We start from the raw sequence: 16,739 nt of genomic DNA on the forward strand, positions 1-16,739 counted from the left end.
GCTCCAAGCACAATCGTCACACACAATGCCTGTGAAGCTAAAGCCTCTCAGGGCTAATTTAAGCCGGAGGGGCAGAAGAAGAAGAAGAAGAAGGTCAGCTGGAGCTGAAACTGGAGAATATGGAGGATGTTGAAGTCAGCTTCTTTGAATGAGGAAGTTCAGCAACAAGACACGGATATCTAACAATGGATGAATATGGCGTTTTGAGTGATTTCAAAGGACGTATTTGCCTACAGGTTCCACAACTTCACAATCATTGTCAGAAGTGCGTTGTAGGCATAGCCCATACCAATTCAGGCAGGCTAGGAAAAAATCTTACCTTCATAGTCTCGGATGTTATTGAACTTAGCAATGTTAAAATGAAGGACTAAGTGAGGAACACATTTTTTTGCTTCTCCAAAAAAATTTCTGCTCTGAGATACAGCCCTCCAACAATGGCACTGCACATACCATTTTGAAGATGTGAATGTTGGAAAAAATTTTAAAATGCCGTATCTTTGGAACAGTTCTACATATTTTGATTTTTTTATTTGAAAGAGAATTGCTTTATGATTACAAAGAAATCCTCCATTTGGATTTATCTGTCAACGTTTTTTACTATAGTATTCTGAAATTATAATTTATGGATTTTTTTTCAAAAATGCCAATCCATAAAATTTTGATTTTTTTCTGTTTATTAGCACTATTTAGTTCTACATTCCCTGAAAAGGAGAGATTCCACTTTTAGTTTGAACAGGTTTTATAAACAACTGAAATTTTTGCCATACATAAAACCTGTTTTAGTATCACATAAAAATATATCTCATAAAAATCAAAACAAAACCTTATTTAACATAATTTTAGTTTTGAAATAAGAGTAAGAGACTCATTTTTCAAGCATTTTAAATTGTTACAAAATGTACGTGAAAGGTCCAAAGACTTAAAAGGTTTCAACTTATACAACTTCTCTGCACTCTGGTTTGTACTGAAATTAGCCAGTAAATGAAATAAAAATGTGTTCCACTGCTTCAGTATATAGTGTGATGCTTTCCTGTTGAACCAAAAGGAAGTGGAGCACTTACAGTCTTCAAAATATTGTGAACAGGAAGTGAGCAATGATGGCGTTGTTGCTGTCCTTCAGCTGGAAACCATATCCAGCTGCTGGTCCATGTGGCAGCATAAAATTCTTTACAATTTCATTTGACTCGTAACTGGTATCTATAATCTCTGCAATCCACCAGCCACAGTCATACACACACGCCACAAGCACCCCTTTTCTCAGGTTGTGAATCTGAATGTTACGCTGCTGTTTCCGAGGTGTTGGCCGAACAAATAAAATTTCTTGTTTGTTGCTCTTTTAAGTGCGTGCAATATGAGTTCGCCCATCACTTTGAGTCTATAAATGTCTTCTGAATTCCTTTCACAGGAGTAGTTTGTTTGGACCATTCTTCTTTTTTCTGATCACAGAAATCGTCGATTTCCTCTTTGGACAAACAATTGAGGGCTGTGTAAAATATCATGGATTACATGACTCTTGTAAAATCCCCACCATTCTGAATTGCAGCTGTATTTGGTCTGGAAAGATTATGTTTTGTAGCATGATGCTTCAGTGGGCCTCTTACAACACCACAAGACCCCTTCCCGTGACCAGTAGCACTGTATACTCAGTCAATTGGCACAAGCAACTTACTCAATTCAAACAGCTGGCAACAATGTTTAAAATGACTAGAAGCACCATCAGAAATGATGATGATCTTCTCCGCCCCTGTTTGCAGTTGAAGAATTTTGTGCATTGCTAGCAAAAGATGTGCTGAGTCATGTCCTGTGTCATCACTCATAACTGCAACACCTGTGGTCTTGTTTTGAAAATATGTCACTCCTGCAAAAATTGAAACCTTGTCATCACTCCAATGATACCCTTGTACTTGTTGTGGGAGAATTACATACCAGTTCTCAGCAAAATCACAGTGAAGCACTAAACATAGTTCTTCACGCTGTACAAACCCTTTAACTTTTACAATGTGGTATTGTAGCAATTTTTTCAGATGCTGGTGTGTTATTGCTTTCACTGACCATTTACCAAGTTCATCAATGAAACTATCAAAGGCAATAGTTTTTTTGATTAGTTTATTTTCCTCCCACGTAGAATATGCAATTTCTGCAGAGTTATCTGCTACACCTTCCAGGGCAAGTGTCTGTAAAGACAGTCCTCCCTTTCCAAGACAGTCACCACATTCTTGAAACAAAGAAGTCTCTCATTTTACATCACAGACTACTAATGACTTCACATGCCCAAACAAGGTGTCATATGTCACGTGCTCCGGTAAGTTCCTCAAAGTTACCACATAAAGTTCAAAATTATCGCAGTACACTCAAAAACCGGTGGGTGTGGCACTACCCATTAGGTTGTAGTGCATAAAATTTTTATCTTCCAATACGTGAAGTTGTATAGTTGCTGTTATAAATTACAAAAGTTTCTTTAATATTGTGAGTCATGTAACTCTTCACTCTCACAACGGGTCGACAGAAGCGTCTGATCCCATGAGTCGGCTTTGACCCATGACATAAGGGTGTTGTCGTGTGTGACGTCATGATGGCGCTGCTCATTATCCAGAATTGTTAGAGTGTCGGCTGAGTTTGTAGTGGAATTCGTTTCAGTGAGTTATCGATTTTGTGTGAAGGTTAATTTAGTGTTGTTCACTGTACGTCGTGTGGTAATATTAGTAAAATTAATCTGTTGTTGTTTTTGTTCAGAAATGGATATGACGGATAAAATTAACAGTGCGCAGGTCAAGGGAAGTGTTCGATCCCAATGTGTGGCTGTGTATGTTGGTATTGGTATCGGGAGATGTTTCTGAGCTATATAGGCCAAGGGAAGTATTTGATCCTAATTTATGGGATCGGGAGCTGCTGTTGTGCTATGTAGGTCAAGGGAAGTGTCCGATTCCAGATGATATTGTGTTTAGTGGTATTTGGGAAGTTTTGTGATGACGGTTTTTTTTCCCGTCTTTTTGTGTGGTTCTGTATGGGGATGGGTATCTAAATTTGTTTACATTTGTGTGTTTGTTTTTCGATGATTTTCGTCCTCATAATGTGTACATAACGACTTTATATGCGTCATATTGGAATCTTAGTTTATGGTCGTTTCCGCCATATTTGTGACGTTATGGGTCAAAGCAGACGGGCGGGATCGGACGCTTCCGTATTTCCCTCACAACTTTTTGACCTTCAAAGAGAGCTGCATCAAAATTCATTTTGATGAATAGCACTCTCTTCTTCTTCGTCTTTTTTGTTAGCACTCTGGGGAGAACAGTCCCATTTATCTTCCAGATAAAATGACTGCACTATCTGAACTTGAGCTGCTTCTACTGAATGACCATAGTAGGGATCTGGTCCTCCAAAGACCCCTTTTACAGACCTCACATTTCTTGATTTGTCTACCATATAGGCCTACTTTGATACTGAATTGTTATCTTTGAAAATGTCTCTGGAATAATAGTTGAAACTTGCACCACTTCACTGTAGGATGCCCGAGCTGAATTGATATTTTTGAAAAATTCCTGGCAAGAGGTGCAGGAGAACTTTCATTCGTTTTCTTCTGAAGATGGAATGTCTATTTTGAAGAGTGTGGTCAGTTTTGCTCTAGTGTATTCCTCCATAGCTTTAGTAATTTCTCTGCACTTTCTTGATGCATAGAGCTTATGACTAACACCTACCTCTGTAGTTGACTGATTCAGGGCATTTCATTCTTCCTCTACTGATGCAAAATCTGAACCATGGGAGGCTTCGCCTTGTTCATATACTGTTATTCTGTCAAAACATTTAGAACACATGAAGTCGTCACTGGAAACATCTTCACTTTGAAACAGAGTCTTCAAATGAGAACACTTATTCCCAACCTGAACAAAGTCTGTTTTTTTGTTTGTCTTATATATCACTCTTTTACAGATATCCAAATAGTCAGCACATGTCACTCTCCTGTGCCCCTGTCAGAAGACAATTCAAACAGTCCTTTTCACAAAACACACTGCAACTGTGTCAACTGGCAAATTCCTCATGAAAACACAGAACTTGCGGGATGGTCTCAGATGTCTTAGAAGCCTCTTCAGTAAGCAAATTATAACTGAACAACTACAATACAGAAACCTGCAATGAACAACGACAAAGAAACTGACAAGAAAATACAACGAAGTGTAAGAAATAACTGCAACAATGAAAGTGAAAAGAAATAACCGCAACAAAGAAAGTGTTAAGAAATAACCGCAACAAAGAAAGTGATGGAAAATACCGCAGCAAAGACAACAGAAACAAACATTGTAACAAAGAAATTAGTAAGAAACTACTTCAGTGAAGACATACATTAGGCTACCCTTGAAAGCTAAAAAAATGTTTTAAAAATAAAACCAGCCCAACTTAACAGTGGAAGCTCTCCCTTACAGGGAATATAGTACTACATGTTACTAATTAAAAGAAAAAAATTGAACTTTTCTGGACTGGCATTTTTGAAAGAAAAAAAAATTCTGTAAATTATAAAAAAATTCAAAAGGCAACAGTAAAAGAACTTCGACAGATATGTCCATATGGAGGACACCATTGTAATCATAATGCAATTATCTTTTAAATAAAAAAATAACAAAATATCTAGAACAGTTACAGAGATACAGCATTTTTTAAAAAATTCCCAGATTCACAGCTGCAAAATGGTGTTTGCAGTGTCATCTTTAGAGGCCTCTATCTCAAGGCAGGAATTTTTTTTTTTGAGAAAACAAAAAAATCACATTTCTTACCTACTCCTGAATTATAACATATGCTAAATTCAATAACATCCAAGACTATGAAGGTAACTCCCCTGCCTGAAGTGATACGCATAGTGCCTGTAGCTAATGGTCATTACTTTGAAGGCCAATAAAGGTATTTTCTTTGTAACTCTTGTTTCCTTGATTTTCTGAGACCATTCAACAAACTTTTCGTATGCACCCTGTATGTAAACTGAAGGAGCATATTCGCTATAGGAATGGAAACTCTTTCTGATATACAACTCTTGACTTATATTACCAATTTACAGCCCTAATATCTCAATATGTCCCGATCTAGATCAGTTATAGATAGAGTGATGAATTTGTTTAAAGTAAATTTCTAGCAATATAAAAATTTCCTGTTTCATGTCAGTGAGTCACCAATTTAAAAGTTTTGAACCTTGGTACTGAAGAAAGCTCCAAATCATGCAGCATGATGCAAAGACTATTGAACAGTAATTATTTTTCTGCTCATTTTAACATTATGTATATCACAGCTAATCTGAAAAGTTTTGCCTGTTACTGATACACATAAATGTCTTTAAAGAGTAACTGCACCAACTGATACAAACAAATCTTCTAACTGGTCTCTGGATGATGTTTGGCTACTAACTCTGAATATTATTCTTACTGTTTACGAAGTCTTGGGCTTCCACCCACAGAGCTGCATCAAAATTCATTTTGATGAATATCACTCTCTTCTTCCTCATCGTCGTCAGAAGATGATAGGAGCAAAAATCATGAAAACTCCAAGGAATTTCAATGCAGTGCCCAGATGCAAGCCTGAGAAGATTTTAAAGGTACAGGGAAAGTCAACTTTTGCTTTCTTACAGCTTACTATCCATACTCATTGAGTCTTCTTGAACTACTTAAGAATATTATACTAATAATGAAAGTAAGTAACATTTTCATCTACAAATCAAATGTGAATACTACTAAATACATTCTTTCCCAATTTTTATTTTCTGAGAGTCATGTTTGTACTTACAGTTATCAGTGCGTTTAATTTTCAATCATTAGGTACCTTGTTCTTAATCTTGTGAATCAACATCAAATTAAGGTTTGAGTGTGATAGTGTTTCCCACTGAAATGTTGGCTGTGACAGCAGACCGATCCAAGGCATAGCCTGAGGTCTAGGTAAGGTTGAAGATGACAGGTAGTGAGTAGGTGAAGCTAATTGATATGAATTCCATATAATGGTTATGTAACAATATAATTGGAGCCAGTGACTCCTCCTCCTGCTAGGAGGGTTGAAGGGGAAGCAAGAGGAGTGAAGGAAAAGTACTGGAGAGGTTTAGGAAATGGAGTAGAGTTCATAAGATATATCCAGAATCCCGGGTCAGGGGAGACTTACCAGACTGGATGAGAAGGGATATAATGGTTATGGTACCAGATTGATTAGTTGCAAAGCCTGAAATGTATGTTCCCTCTATATTTAATGCTCTTTTCATTAGGAGCTAAAAAAAAAAAAATGGTTCAAATGGCTCTGAGCACTATGGGACTCAACATTTGTGGTCATAAGCCCCCTAGAACTTAGAACTACTTAAACCTAACTAACCTAAGAACATCACACACATCCATGCCCGAGGCAGGATTCGAACCTGCGACCGAAGCAGTCGCACGGTTCCTGACTGAGCGCCTAGAACCGCTAGACCACCGCGGCCGGCTAGGAACTAAAAAGCAAAGTTCTTAAGAGTGTTAACTGATGTTTCAGTCAACAGTTGCATTTATATTAGGAAACTAGTTCCATATATATATTTTCAAACCTTGCCTATTCAGGCTGCAACGGCAGTGACTGATCTTTATTATAATAAACATCAGCATGTCAACACATGCTTTATAAATGTCTGCAGAATGAATGCCACAATCCACAAGTGCCTCCTACCAAGTCAAGTTATTGACATTTACAAATTGTATATATTGAGTTCCATGAGCTACTCTCCACTTACACATCAAATAATTGTGCAAACAAATGTATGAATGTGAACTGTCAACTATAGTTACATTACATTATTTTGTGGTGATTCAAGACATTAAGATTTACGGTAGATAGGACCTAATGGTTTGGAAACAAACAAGACTACAACAGAACATAATAAGCATTGTCAGTGATAATAGTAGTTCTTTCACCTATGTCATGGTGGAATTCCACAATTTTATTCCACATCAATTAACTGAAAACTCCATGACAAAATGCAAGGCTAGTTGTTACCACAAACACGAAAGTATCACTCTCGTATTAATCCATGTTACATTGACGACATTCTGCTTTATACACACGGCTACTTTTTTAAAGAAAAACCATGCAGTTTTGGTGCGACGACAGAAAATTTGTACCAAGAACAGGAGACTGGAAAGCATAATCTTTCTTAATTTATGAGGTACTACAAAACTAGCAACTAAACGAAACGGAAAACTCATTCATCACTCACCTGAAGCTTCCGTAGACGATGAGCAGGATTGATATAAGGAACGTCGAAACTCTCGACGAATCCATTATGGAATATGCCCTACGAAAGTGAGGAGAAAAAGTGTAATAATGTCGACCCTTTTCATTGTACACAACACAGAGGAGCATGTAAAAAAATATTATGTTGACATCCTTGAAGGACTAAAAACAAAACACGAAGCTGTTCTGTAACTAGGTAAGGTATTAAAGTAACTGAATGATTTGCATTTCTTACCACTGATAATCGGCCGGGGTGGCCATCGCAAGGCCCGCCTGCGGCTTTGCTAGCACCTGTAAAGTTTCGTTTTCGTTAATGTTATGGACAAACAGCTGTCAGTTGGGACACTATAATTTAATATGCATCGTCGTGGAAATTGCAGGAAGCACGAGAAACATGTGACACAGATATGTATGTCACCGGTGCTGAGACTTCAGTATTGACGTAAACAAAAATCTAATTTTTGTACCACTAGGGCTGGTCTTTTGTTCCATTTCAGTTGCGAGAAAGCGTAAGATGAAAGTAACAGCCCTTTACGTACCTCATAAATCGCACCATCCCAAAAATTCCTCTACTACAAAACCGCGGCCGAAACAGCTGTTTTTCAAAAGCCATTAAAACTAACTTATGGAGCTACCACTTCGTTACAATAGTCATTCTATCTGTTACTGATGAGCCTCAGGCATTCAACTAACGGTCTGCCATCTTGGTAAACATTGTCACGTGATCAGCTGAGAGAAAATCATACAGCACCTGTATTTTCGTACATAGAAGCGTATGTGAGATAAAGATTAGGCTCTGGAATGCTGCACTACGGAAAATTGCGTACTTCAGTTGCTTTTTAGTCGTTACGTGTAATTAAATTTCTTTCGAGATATTGATGCGCATTGGCGCATGTCCTTTGTTTTGAAAGTATGTCACAGCCATAGGTTAATGGGGCCCTTGTAGACGTATTATTTCGCTTATAGGCATGGATCGGAAGTGTATTTATCACTGTCGGCTGTGATAAACACTTCGTAATATAACACAACTTCAAATCAGTGTTTAGGCTGACTTCTGCTGTCTTTGTAAATTGCGACAATCGTAAAAGTTTAATTTTGCAAGAAAATATATTTTCATGTACACTTTTCTTGAAGCAAGCTTTCTCCGCTATAAAACGTTTCCGTACTTACTGTGGGGCATTCATTTATGTCGGATGGGTACATTGTCAATGTAAGGAAATATATCAGTATGGCATACACATGACGTTGATTGCTTGGTAATATGTCTCCACAAAATATACCAAAACACTTCAGTTGATTCTCCTTTCAAGGCTTTTAATCTCCATTTAACTGATGTCAATACGTTTTGTTTTTATTGAAAATGCAATTTACTACACTTTTTAAGGGAAAAGCTAAACTGCTATAGCACAGATGTAGCTATCAATGTACTACCACGTTAAGTACCATCTCATTTTTCTTCATAGCCTTTCAGAAATGTGGGAAAACAAAACTAGGTGCTTCAAAATAAATTATTTGAAAGGTTTTGGTATGGATGGATTATTCAAGAGAGACACGTTCACTAGAATGAATATATTTGTATAAACTAGACAAATACAAATGTAGCTTTTAAATAACATTCAAGACAATTGCTTCCACGGAAAAATATTCATATTTATAACAGATAAAAATGCACTTTTAACAGTTTTGTACATTAAATAAAGCCAAAATAATAATGTGCAAGTACAATGGCTATGAAACAACAGGTATTTACTCTTGTTTCATTGCAGGACACAAATTTTCCAATGCACTGTTTGCAAGTCCAAAGCAGTGTTACAGTTTTACCTCACAGCAGTGGCATTCAGCTGGGTCAAAATCAACAAATTTAAAGTCAATATGGACCACAATAAAAAATTATGGCATTTTTAAATTAAGTAAATCAAAGCAAAAATACTTGTACAGAAGCACTACACAAACTCTCTCCACTTTCTTTCAGATGCATACACACAATTTTGTAACTAAGATTAAACAGACAAGGCAAAAAATCTGCACACTTAAATACATGTCACACTCATGACAAACAGAAATCTGACAGTTTAGCATGAAATGCTGAACACCACTTCTTGAAGTACATGAGCCAACTCAAAACTGAAGACACCAACACAAAATGAACACTACTGTTACAGCATACAGATGTTTATCACTGCCCACCGTGGCACTCATATGACTTACAGCTACCTTCGGCAGTAAGCATCACCCTGAAGGAAGACTGTGATGTAGGTAGGAAGCCTCAGTACAAATCACAAATGCTGATACTACAGGAGCTTCCATCAGGGTGACAAAAAATATCACAACTCTACAGCACAAGGGATTAAATCAGTTCCGTTTATTTTTTTCATTGCATTTCCATAGCTTTATCTAGTAGGTGTACTACATATAGCATGTTAAATACAAAGTTTAAGAAGAAAATCTTTCTGCTTCTTGTATTGCTATCAGGCAGTCACACCCATTTCAGAAGATATCCTTTATAGAACAAGCCAAGGACCAACTGCAAATAGTTTCAGCTTTCATTGAACAGGATGTGCCAGGTTGGGGCAAGGATGAGGAGAAAGTGTTAAGGACAAGATCAGTCTACGCTACCGTCCCACTAACTACTATTATGGGATTCGTGGCTGGAAAAAAGTAGGCGTTAAGTACCAATAAATAATTACATTAATACACACTTTTTGTCTAATACACAGGGTAAATGTAAAACAGAGGCCATTACTTTAATACTCTCAATACAAACAAAATGCAAATCTTTTGGAATGATAACTAGGAATTGAATACAAAACAAACCTGCACTGGCAATGAGCTATGAAGACGACACTAAGAAGGTGGAACACTGTTTGCTGGAGTTGCCTCTCCTAACTATAAATGAGGCACCACTGATAAGTATACCCTGAAAGGAATTTTGTATACAAAACCATTCCACATTCTTAGTTTTAAATTACTTTTTACATGCCTATTAATACTGTGATACAGATAAATGTTATACATAGCAATGGCTCGATTCTAAATATGATTTCTGCCGCACAGACATAGAAAAAAGTCGTATTCTCTTCTGTAACAGTGTATTAGTTGCAAAATTATAGCAGTGAGATTTGTCATATGACTACTCTTCATCTTCATCCCCACCCTCCGTCTTGATTTGCTGGGCGTTCCGGTAGAGCAGTTGATTCTTACAACCTCCCCACACAACATCTGTTTACATTAAGTTTTGCCATGTGTCCATTATCACTTAGCCATTCGATTTTGGTTTTGACCACAGAAAAACAAGATGAAGATGTTCAGAGTTAAGATGTTTTTAAACTTTTCTTTGATGTAATTAAGAATTTATGGCACAAAAGTTACGACACATCCTGATCTTCTACATCTTGCAGTTGTTCTTTCTGCTCTGTTTCACCTGGGGGAAAAAAAGCAGAATTATCAAAAAATACCAATACAACAAATTTTTGTCAATATCATACACAGTTAAAATGTCAGGGAAATAGGCTATTAGTGCACACCCTCACCCCTTTTTCTAAGCAATTTTTTTCCCTACAAACATTTGGCATCACTAAGTGCTATGACAAAAGAATGGACAAAAACTAAGAAAAAAAGGTGAGTAAACATGGGATCTAAATTGCATACCTTAAGAGTTAGGAGCAGTTATTTGGTAGAAAAGATGATTTAGAGTAGTGAAGTTTAACAAGTGCACATAAATTTTAAGATATGCACATTAGAGCCAATGTATACTGGATATTTTTCCTCCTTTTGATCCACACTACCACCTTTGACAGTTTTGTCTGTAGAGTTCTGGGTCACCCTATATATATTTTAAACTAAACAAACATTACAAAATTTGTGTGAAGTCTCTGAGTAGGGCTCTAAATAACTAGAAGTAATGAGCAGTAAGGTTACTAAACATGGCTTTCTTTTAACCACATAATCACTTTCTCCATTAAGATGGTCTTCAAGTGTCATTTCTTCTATTACAATGCCCTACTACTCAATAAAACTGAACATATTTTCAGAAATTCAAGATAATCAGTTATGAACTGTGAGACAATACCATAAAATCTATTCTCTATGTTTTAATTGGAAAGTTAGTACACTATGATAACATACTCAGTTATAGGACAGTGTACAGTAGGGAAAGGGACAGGAAAGGCAGAACATTAAAAATTAAAAGCTCCCAGATTTTCATTTCTGAATGTATAACGATGAAACCAGTTACATTTTAGCAAAACAATGCTTTTGCATTAACTCACAGCTCAATGTCCACGAAGTAAATCCCTTGTCTCATTCAGCATGGTGTTACTGCAGTTGCTACATCCTTGTCTTCCCCAAATGCTAAACTTATTAACCCAACCAGTTATTTGGTGACGGAGTTTACCATGAATTCATTATTTTACACATACACTAATCATTGGCAGATGTAATGGAAGCAATAAGTGACAATAATCATACAACCACAAGGTTCAACGCAACCCCCCCCCCCCCCCCCCATGAATATCACTTTGTAAGTTTCTTCAAGTTGCAACAATGCCCTATCAACAATACTGGCAAAAAGGATCAATGTAAGGTTATATCAATTTGTAGAGGGGGTGGTGGTTATTTTTGTAGCATTCTCAATAGTTATAAAAGGTGGTTTCAGCAGGATTCAAATGTTCACCTTCTGACATCCATTTTACCAACACACAAACTGACTGTGCAGAAACTCTGCAAACTGTGTGTGCCCTCAATCAATTTCTTCGTACACAGTAACCACAGTCGTTTACCTGCTAAAAGACATATTTCCACCTCAGCTGTTGTTGACAAGAATTTACTTTTTACATCTTGCATGGCTGGCTCAATTTCGGGTATTTTTAAGCACAGCAGGTGTCATTACATTGTAAAATTACTATACACCTACATACACGCTTCACAAGCCACTGTTATGGTGTGTGGCAGAAGGTACCCGATACCACTTCCTTTCCTGATCCACTTGCAAGCAGAAAACTGGAAACACAACCATCTATATGCACTCTTTAAGAGTCCCAATTGCTCTTGTATCCGTAGACCTTATGCAAGAAGTTCATTGGCAGCAGCAGAATTGTTCAGCAGCCAGCTTCAAATGCCTGTCCTAAATTTTCTCAACAATGTTCCTAAAAAAGAATGCCTCCAAGGACTCCAATTTAAGTTTCTGAAGCATCCCCATAACATTCACTTGTTGTTCAAACCTACCAGTACCAAGTCTAGCATCCTGTCTTTGAATTGCTCCAATGTCTTATTTTAATCTCATCTGGGGCGGACCTCGCTAACAGTACTCAAGAATAGGTCATACTAATGTACTATATGCAATTTCCATAAAATGAACCACTCTTTCCTAAAAATCTCTCAATAAACAGAATTCAACCATTTGCCTTCCATGCTTGTTCCATTTCATATCACTTTGCAAAATCACACCTAGATATTTAATCTGTGTGTGCGTGGCTACCAGCACACTACCTGTATCTGAACACTATGGGTTTCTTTTCCTACTTATCTGCATTAACCGAAGTTTTTCTACATTCACAACAAGCTGCCAGTCATCACACCAACTACAAATTTTGTCCTAGTCATCTGGTATCCTTCTACGATGACTCAATGGCAAAACTTTCCTGTATATCACAGCATAATCTTAAAACAGCTGCACATTGCAGCTCACCCTGCCTGTACACTGGATCATTTATGTTTGTAGAAAGTAACAGCAGTCCTATCTCACTTCCTTGGGGCACTTCTGACAATATCCTTGTTTCTGAATAGCTATAGCCGCAAGGGACAACATCCTGGGTTCTGTTACTTGAAAAAGTCTGAGCCACTCAGAGATTGTAAAATGGCAGATGTAAATTATGAGTGCATTATGGTTTTAATTTTGATGCTTGCACATTATGCATTTGCTCGCTCATCAACTAAGCCCCGTTATGTAATCAGACAATTTTACAATATATTGACACCTACTGCACACGAAAATGACTTGTTAGGCCAAAATTGGCCAATTGTGTAATATGTAACGAAGTGAGTACTTGTCAACAAAAGCTTAGGTGGAAACCTTTAACTTGTTTTTATGGTGCGGCCTCTTCAAATCAGTGAAAATAAATTGGAAACATGGCTCATGGCACAGTTCTGGGTAGTAGTATAGAGTTCAATATTTCACACCGGCAGTGGTACACAAGATGAACTAACTTTTGGGAGACAGACTGAAAAAATAATGGACCTTCCTGCTTCAAGAAATGAAACTTGCTTTAAAACATTTGCGGTAAGATAAGAATCCAAATCGGAAAACTACAGTATATTTGCACCAATGTGGACACGAAATTTCATTTCACCCTCCCCACAATAGCTGACCACCTTATCAGAAAATAGTTAACATCTATCAAAGACAATTTTTTTCTCTTCACTGAATGGTAATTATTGGCATTAATTGTTCATTATCAATACCGTGGAATACTAACACCAATAAACACAAATGAAGGAAAACAATTTGTCTTTAATATTAAGCAGCCAGGGTTCCTTATGTACCTTCTGGCAACATGGAAGAAAGAAAACTTAATGAACTAATGACCCCTCTACTTGTGGGACTTTATTTTTACCTGATATGTTATGAAAAAATATTTCTGCCAATACTCAACAAAAATATTCCCCAAAAGCTGCAACTTCCACCCACTACCTTCATCCACATATGCAATCTGAATCTGCTTACAAATAAACCAGTTTGCTTTTGGTTACGAATTTTATGGCAGGGAGTGGGAAAAGGTGGGGAAATGACCTGGGAATCAGGAGGCTGCCAACAGATTGTCTTCAGGTGGCGTACCGTCGCCTTGCATGTCAGATGTCCACAGCGTCAGGTTGTCTCTCAGAAGTTGCATGATTAGTGTTGAGTCTTTGTAGCTTTCTTCACTAAGAGTATCAAGCTCTGCAATCGCATCATCAAATGCGGCTTTTGCTAGCCTGCAGGCTCTTTCAGGCGAGTTCAGAATCTCATAGTAGAATACAGAGAAATTCAGTGCCAAGCCCAACCTGAAACAATTGGAAAATATATTACAATGAAAACTAATTTCCACAGATGAAAAATTACACGCAAACAAATTCTAACATACTAAGATTTTGATCTTACCTAATAGGGTGGGTGGGTGGTAGCTCTGTCATTGCAATATCACTGGCTGCCTTATAGGCAACTAGGGAGTTTTCGGCAGCTTCCTTCCTGTCATTACCCGTGGCAAATTCTGCAAGATATCGATGGTAATCTCCCTTCCTGCATAAAACAAATGTTGGTTAGTGTATTATTATGTACGGCACAGTGCTCTACAAAGGTATTAAGCACAAAGCTCAAGACTCTGATGCTAAGAAACTGACTTACATTTTATAGTAGAAAACTTTACTCTCTCCTGTGGATGCACAGGGAATCAGATGTTTATCCAAAACTCCCAAGATATCAGAGCATATATCTTTTAACTCTTTCTCCACCTAAATCAAATGTTCTATTATTACAGTGTTAAGGTTTAACGTAAAGCACAACTCAAACTACATATAACACTTTCCAACCTGTGATCTGTATCCTCTAATCATTTCAAGCTTTTCTTCTGCTCCTTTGTTTTCCTCCTTCTGCTCAATAGAACTTATTATCCTCCAGCTTGCACGCCGTGCCCCAATTACATTCTTGTAGGCGACTGACAGGAGATTTCGCTCTTCAACAGTTAACTCCACGTCTAGTGATGCCACTTTCTTCATGGCCTCCACCATCTCTGCAAAAAGAAGAATGGCGATTAAAAAAATTCCAGTTCAGGAAACAATGCTTCTAGGACTAAAAATTTTTCCCTTATTGGGTATATTTTTTCCAGGAAAAAAAATGTAATGCGTGGTAAACCATTACAAACAATACTTCCGTGGCTAGTTGCAAAGGAAAGTGCATTCGATACCATAGTCCGCTCGTCGAGTCCTTTTTCAGAAGAAAATAGCATGTAAGTCTGTTTCGGGCTTGTGTTTTCAATTGAAGCTGAAATAATTAAGGAAAGAAACCGCAATGATGTAGAAGATCAATACAATACAGTATTGTAACCTCAGTATCCATGGCAACAAAACTGTTTGCCGTACCATACCTTACGCATGTCAGATATAGTATGAGTAAAATTTTTTCAGCACTTTTCACTATAATTATTAACTCCATAGAAGCAGATTTCTTAAGACTGATTTTTTTAACAGACATACTCCGAATACTATGGCATGTGTAGCCGCAAACGTTAACTTCAGTGCCGCACACGCAATCTTCACACGCGCTGCTAGTGCCGAAAGCAGGTCATTAAGCTTCTGATGTACCATTTGATTGAAGCCAACAATTCCAGCACGTAAAAGTATTGATATAATGAAGAATACTCGCCCGATTTGTTGTTCCAAAATTTGTAAATTTTAAAACGCAGTAAAACCCCGAAAGCACCTTACTGCACTTCTAGATTAGTTTCTTACAATCGTAATGCTTAAAATCTTTATTTGGCGACAGAAATTACAACTGCGGCGCAAGTAACTAAATTCATGGATACTAATGCTCTTGCAATACGAAATTTTCAATACCATCTCCTTCGAGTGATGACGCATCGATCCCTGGGCCTTGCCCACTCTGATCACTTCATTTAGGTATCTCGGAGATGTAGAAAAACTAAATTCCTACTTTTTGTTTCAAATGAATGTAAACCATCGGATTACAAACATATTTCAGTTTAATATCAAACTGCTTCCGTTGGTCTCTATGCTCTTCGGTCGGTGGCAACTCTTCAGCACACGAAGTACCGTCGGCATCTTTACATACATATGTAATATAATATATACTGCGGAGAATAAAAGCTATTTACTTACCGTCATATCTTTCAGCCTGTTCCGCCAGTTTGGCTTTGTATACGTTATCATCTCTTTCCGACATGGTTGATGTACTGGGATTTACAACGCGATGTGCGGACCGACCACTATTACAGAGATATCTAAGATGGCCGCGCCCGCCAACACTGAAAATAGTTCGTCAATAAGGTGTGTCGTCCATGTGTCCTTCCGCCATTTACGTCATAAGCTTGGGAACGAAAATGAGGAACTTTGTAGGTCCCAGTTTGTTTGAAATTTACGAAATACATGTCAATTAAAAGAATACATCTAAGTAATTATAAAGTTTAAAATCATGGAAATAATATTGAACATGTATATGTAAATTTAAAACATTCTGTTACAGAATAATTTTGAGAGTAGTCGAGCTCGCATAGATGTGGGAGAATTGTGATGTGACCGCAATATCCTAGGTTCAAATCCCGATCACGACAGATGCAAAATAATGCTAGAAACTATGTTTTTCTCGTTCCATACCATGATGCTTGTAAATCGATTGGAGGGCGAAACCTCCATTTCGAGTACCATGTTATATTATGTTACTAACTGGTAACATATTCTACAGATGTGTCACATTGTGATTCGGCGTAACCAGATGTACTGCTGGTATTAGCTTTGGGTTTAGTACT

The 16,739-nt window shown here is 37.4% G+C and overlaps 2 protein-coding genes across 2 annotated transcripts in view; both read right to left on the bottom strand.

Moving 5' to 3' along the window:
• Nucleotides 1-7,931, bottom strand: part of LOC124544951 (signal peptide peptidase-like 3) — a 69,426-nt gene extending 61,495 nt beyond the window's left edge. The window contains exons 1-3 of the mRNA XM_047123697.1: nt 7,764-7,931; nt 7,460-7,515; nt 7,208-7,285 (exon numbers count right to left, since the gene is read on the bottom strand). Coding sequence (XP_046979653.1) covers nt 7,208-7,285; nt 7,460-7,485 — 104 coding nt within the window. The 5' untranslated portion in view covers nt 7,486-7,515; nt 7,764-7,931. The remainder of the gene's footprint in view (nt 1-7,207; nt 7,286-7,459; nt 7,516-7,763) is intronic.
• An 847-nt stretch (nt 7,932-8,778) lies between these two features.
• Nucleotides 8,779-16,250, bottom strand: LOC124625809 (14-3-3 protein epsilon). Its single transcript, XM_047149272.1, has 6 exons — nt 16,093-16,250; nt 14,788-14,987; nt 14,603-14,709; nt 14,360-14,497; nt 14,057-14,262; nt 8,779-10,645 (listed from the first exon to the last, which is right to left on the bottom strand). The coding sequence occupies exons 1-6, from the start codon at nt 16,154-16,156 to the stop codon at nt 10,590-10,592; spliced, it is 771 nt and encodes a 256-aa protein (XP_047005228.1). The 5' UTR covers nt 16,157-16,250; the 3' UTR covers nt 8,779-10,589.
• Nucleotides 16,251-16,739: the final 489 nt, after the last annotated feature.

The sequence above is a fragment of the Schistocerca americana genome, chromosome 8, assembly GCF_021461395.2.
Source record: "Schistocerca americana isolate TAMUIC-IGC-003095 chromosome 8, iqSchAmer2.1, whole genome shotgun sequence".
Classification (NCBI taxonomy): domain Eukaryota; kingdom Metazoa; phylum Arthropoda; class Insecta; order Orthoptera; family Acrididae; genus Schistocerca; species Schistocerca americana.

What these genes read in the sequence shown, in the direction of transcription:
- LOC124625809 (XM_047149272.1), bottom strand. Translation starts at nt 16,156, where the DNA reads ATGTCGGAAAGAGATGATAACGTATACAAAGCCAAACTGGCGGAACAG. An exon ending in AAAGTTTTCTACTATAAAAT is followed by an intron (nt 14,498 to 14,602) that starts GTAAGTCAGTTT and finishes TGTTTTATGCAG; the next exon opens with GAAGGGAGATTACCATCGAT. An exon ending in ATCTGACATGCAAGGCGACG is followed by an intron (nt 10,646 to 14,056) that starts GTACGCCACCTG and finishes TTTTTCCCCCAG; the next exon opens with GTGAAACAGAGCAGAAAGAA.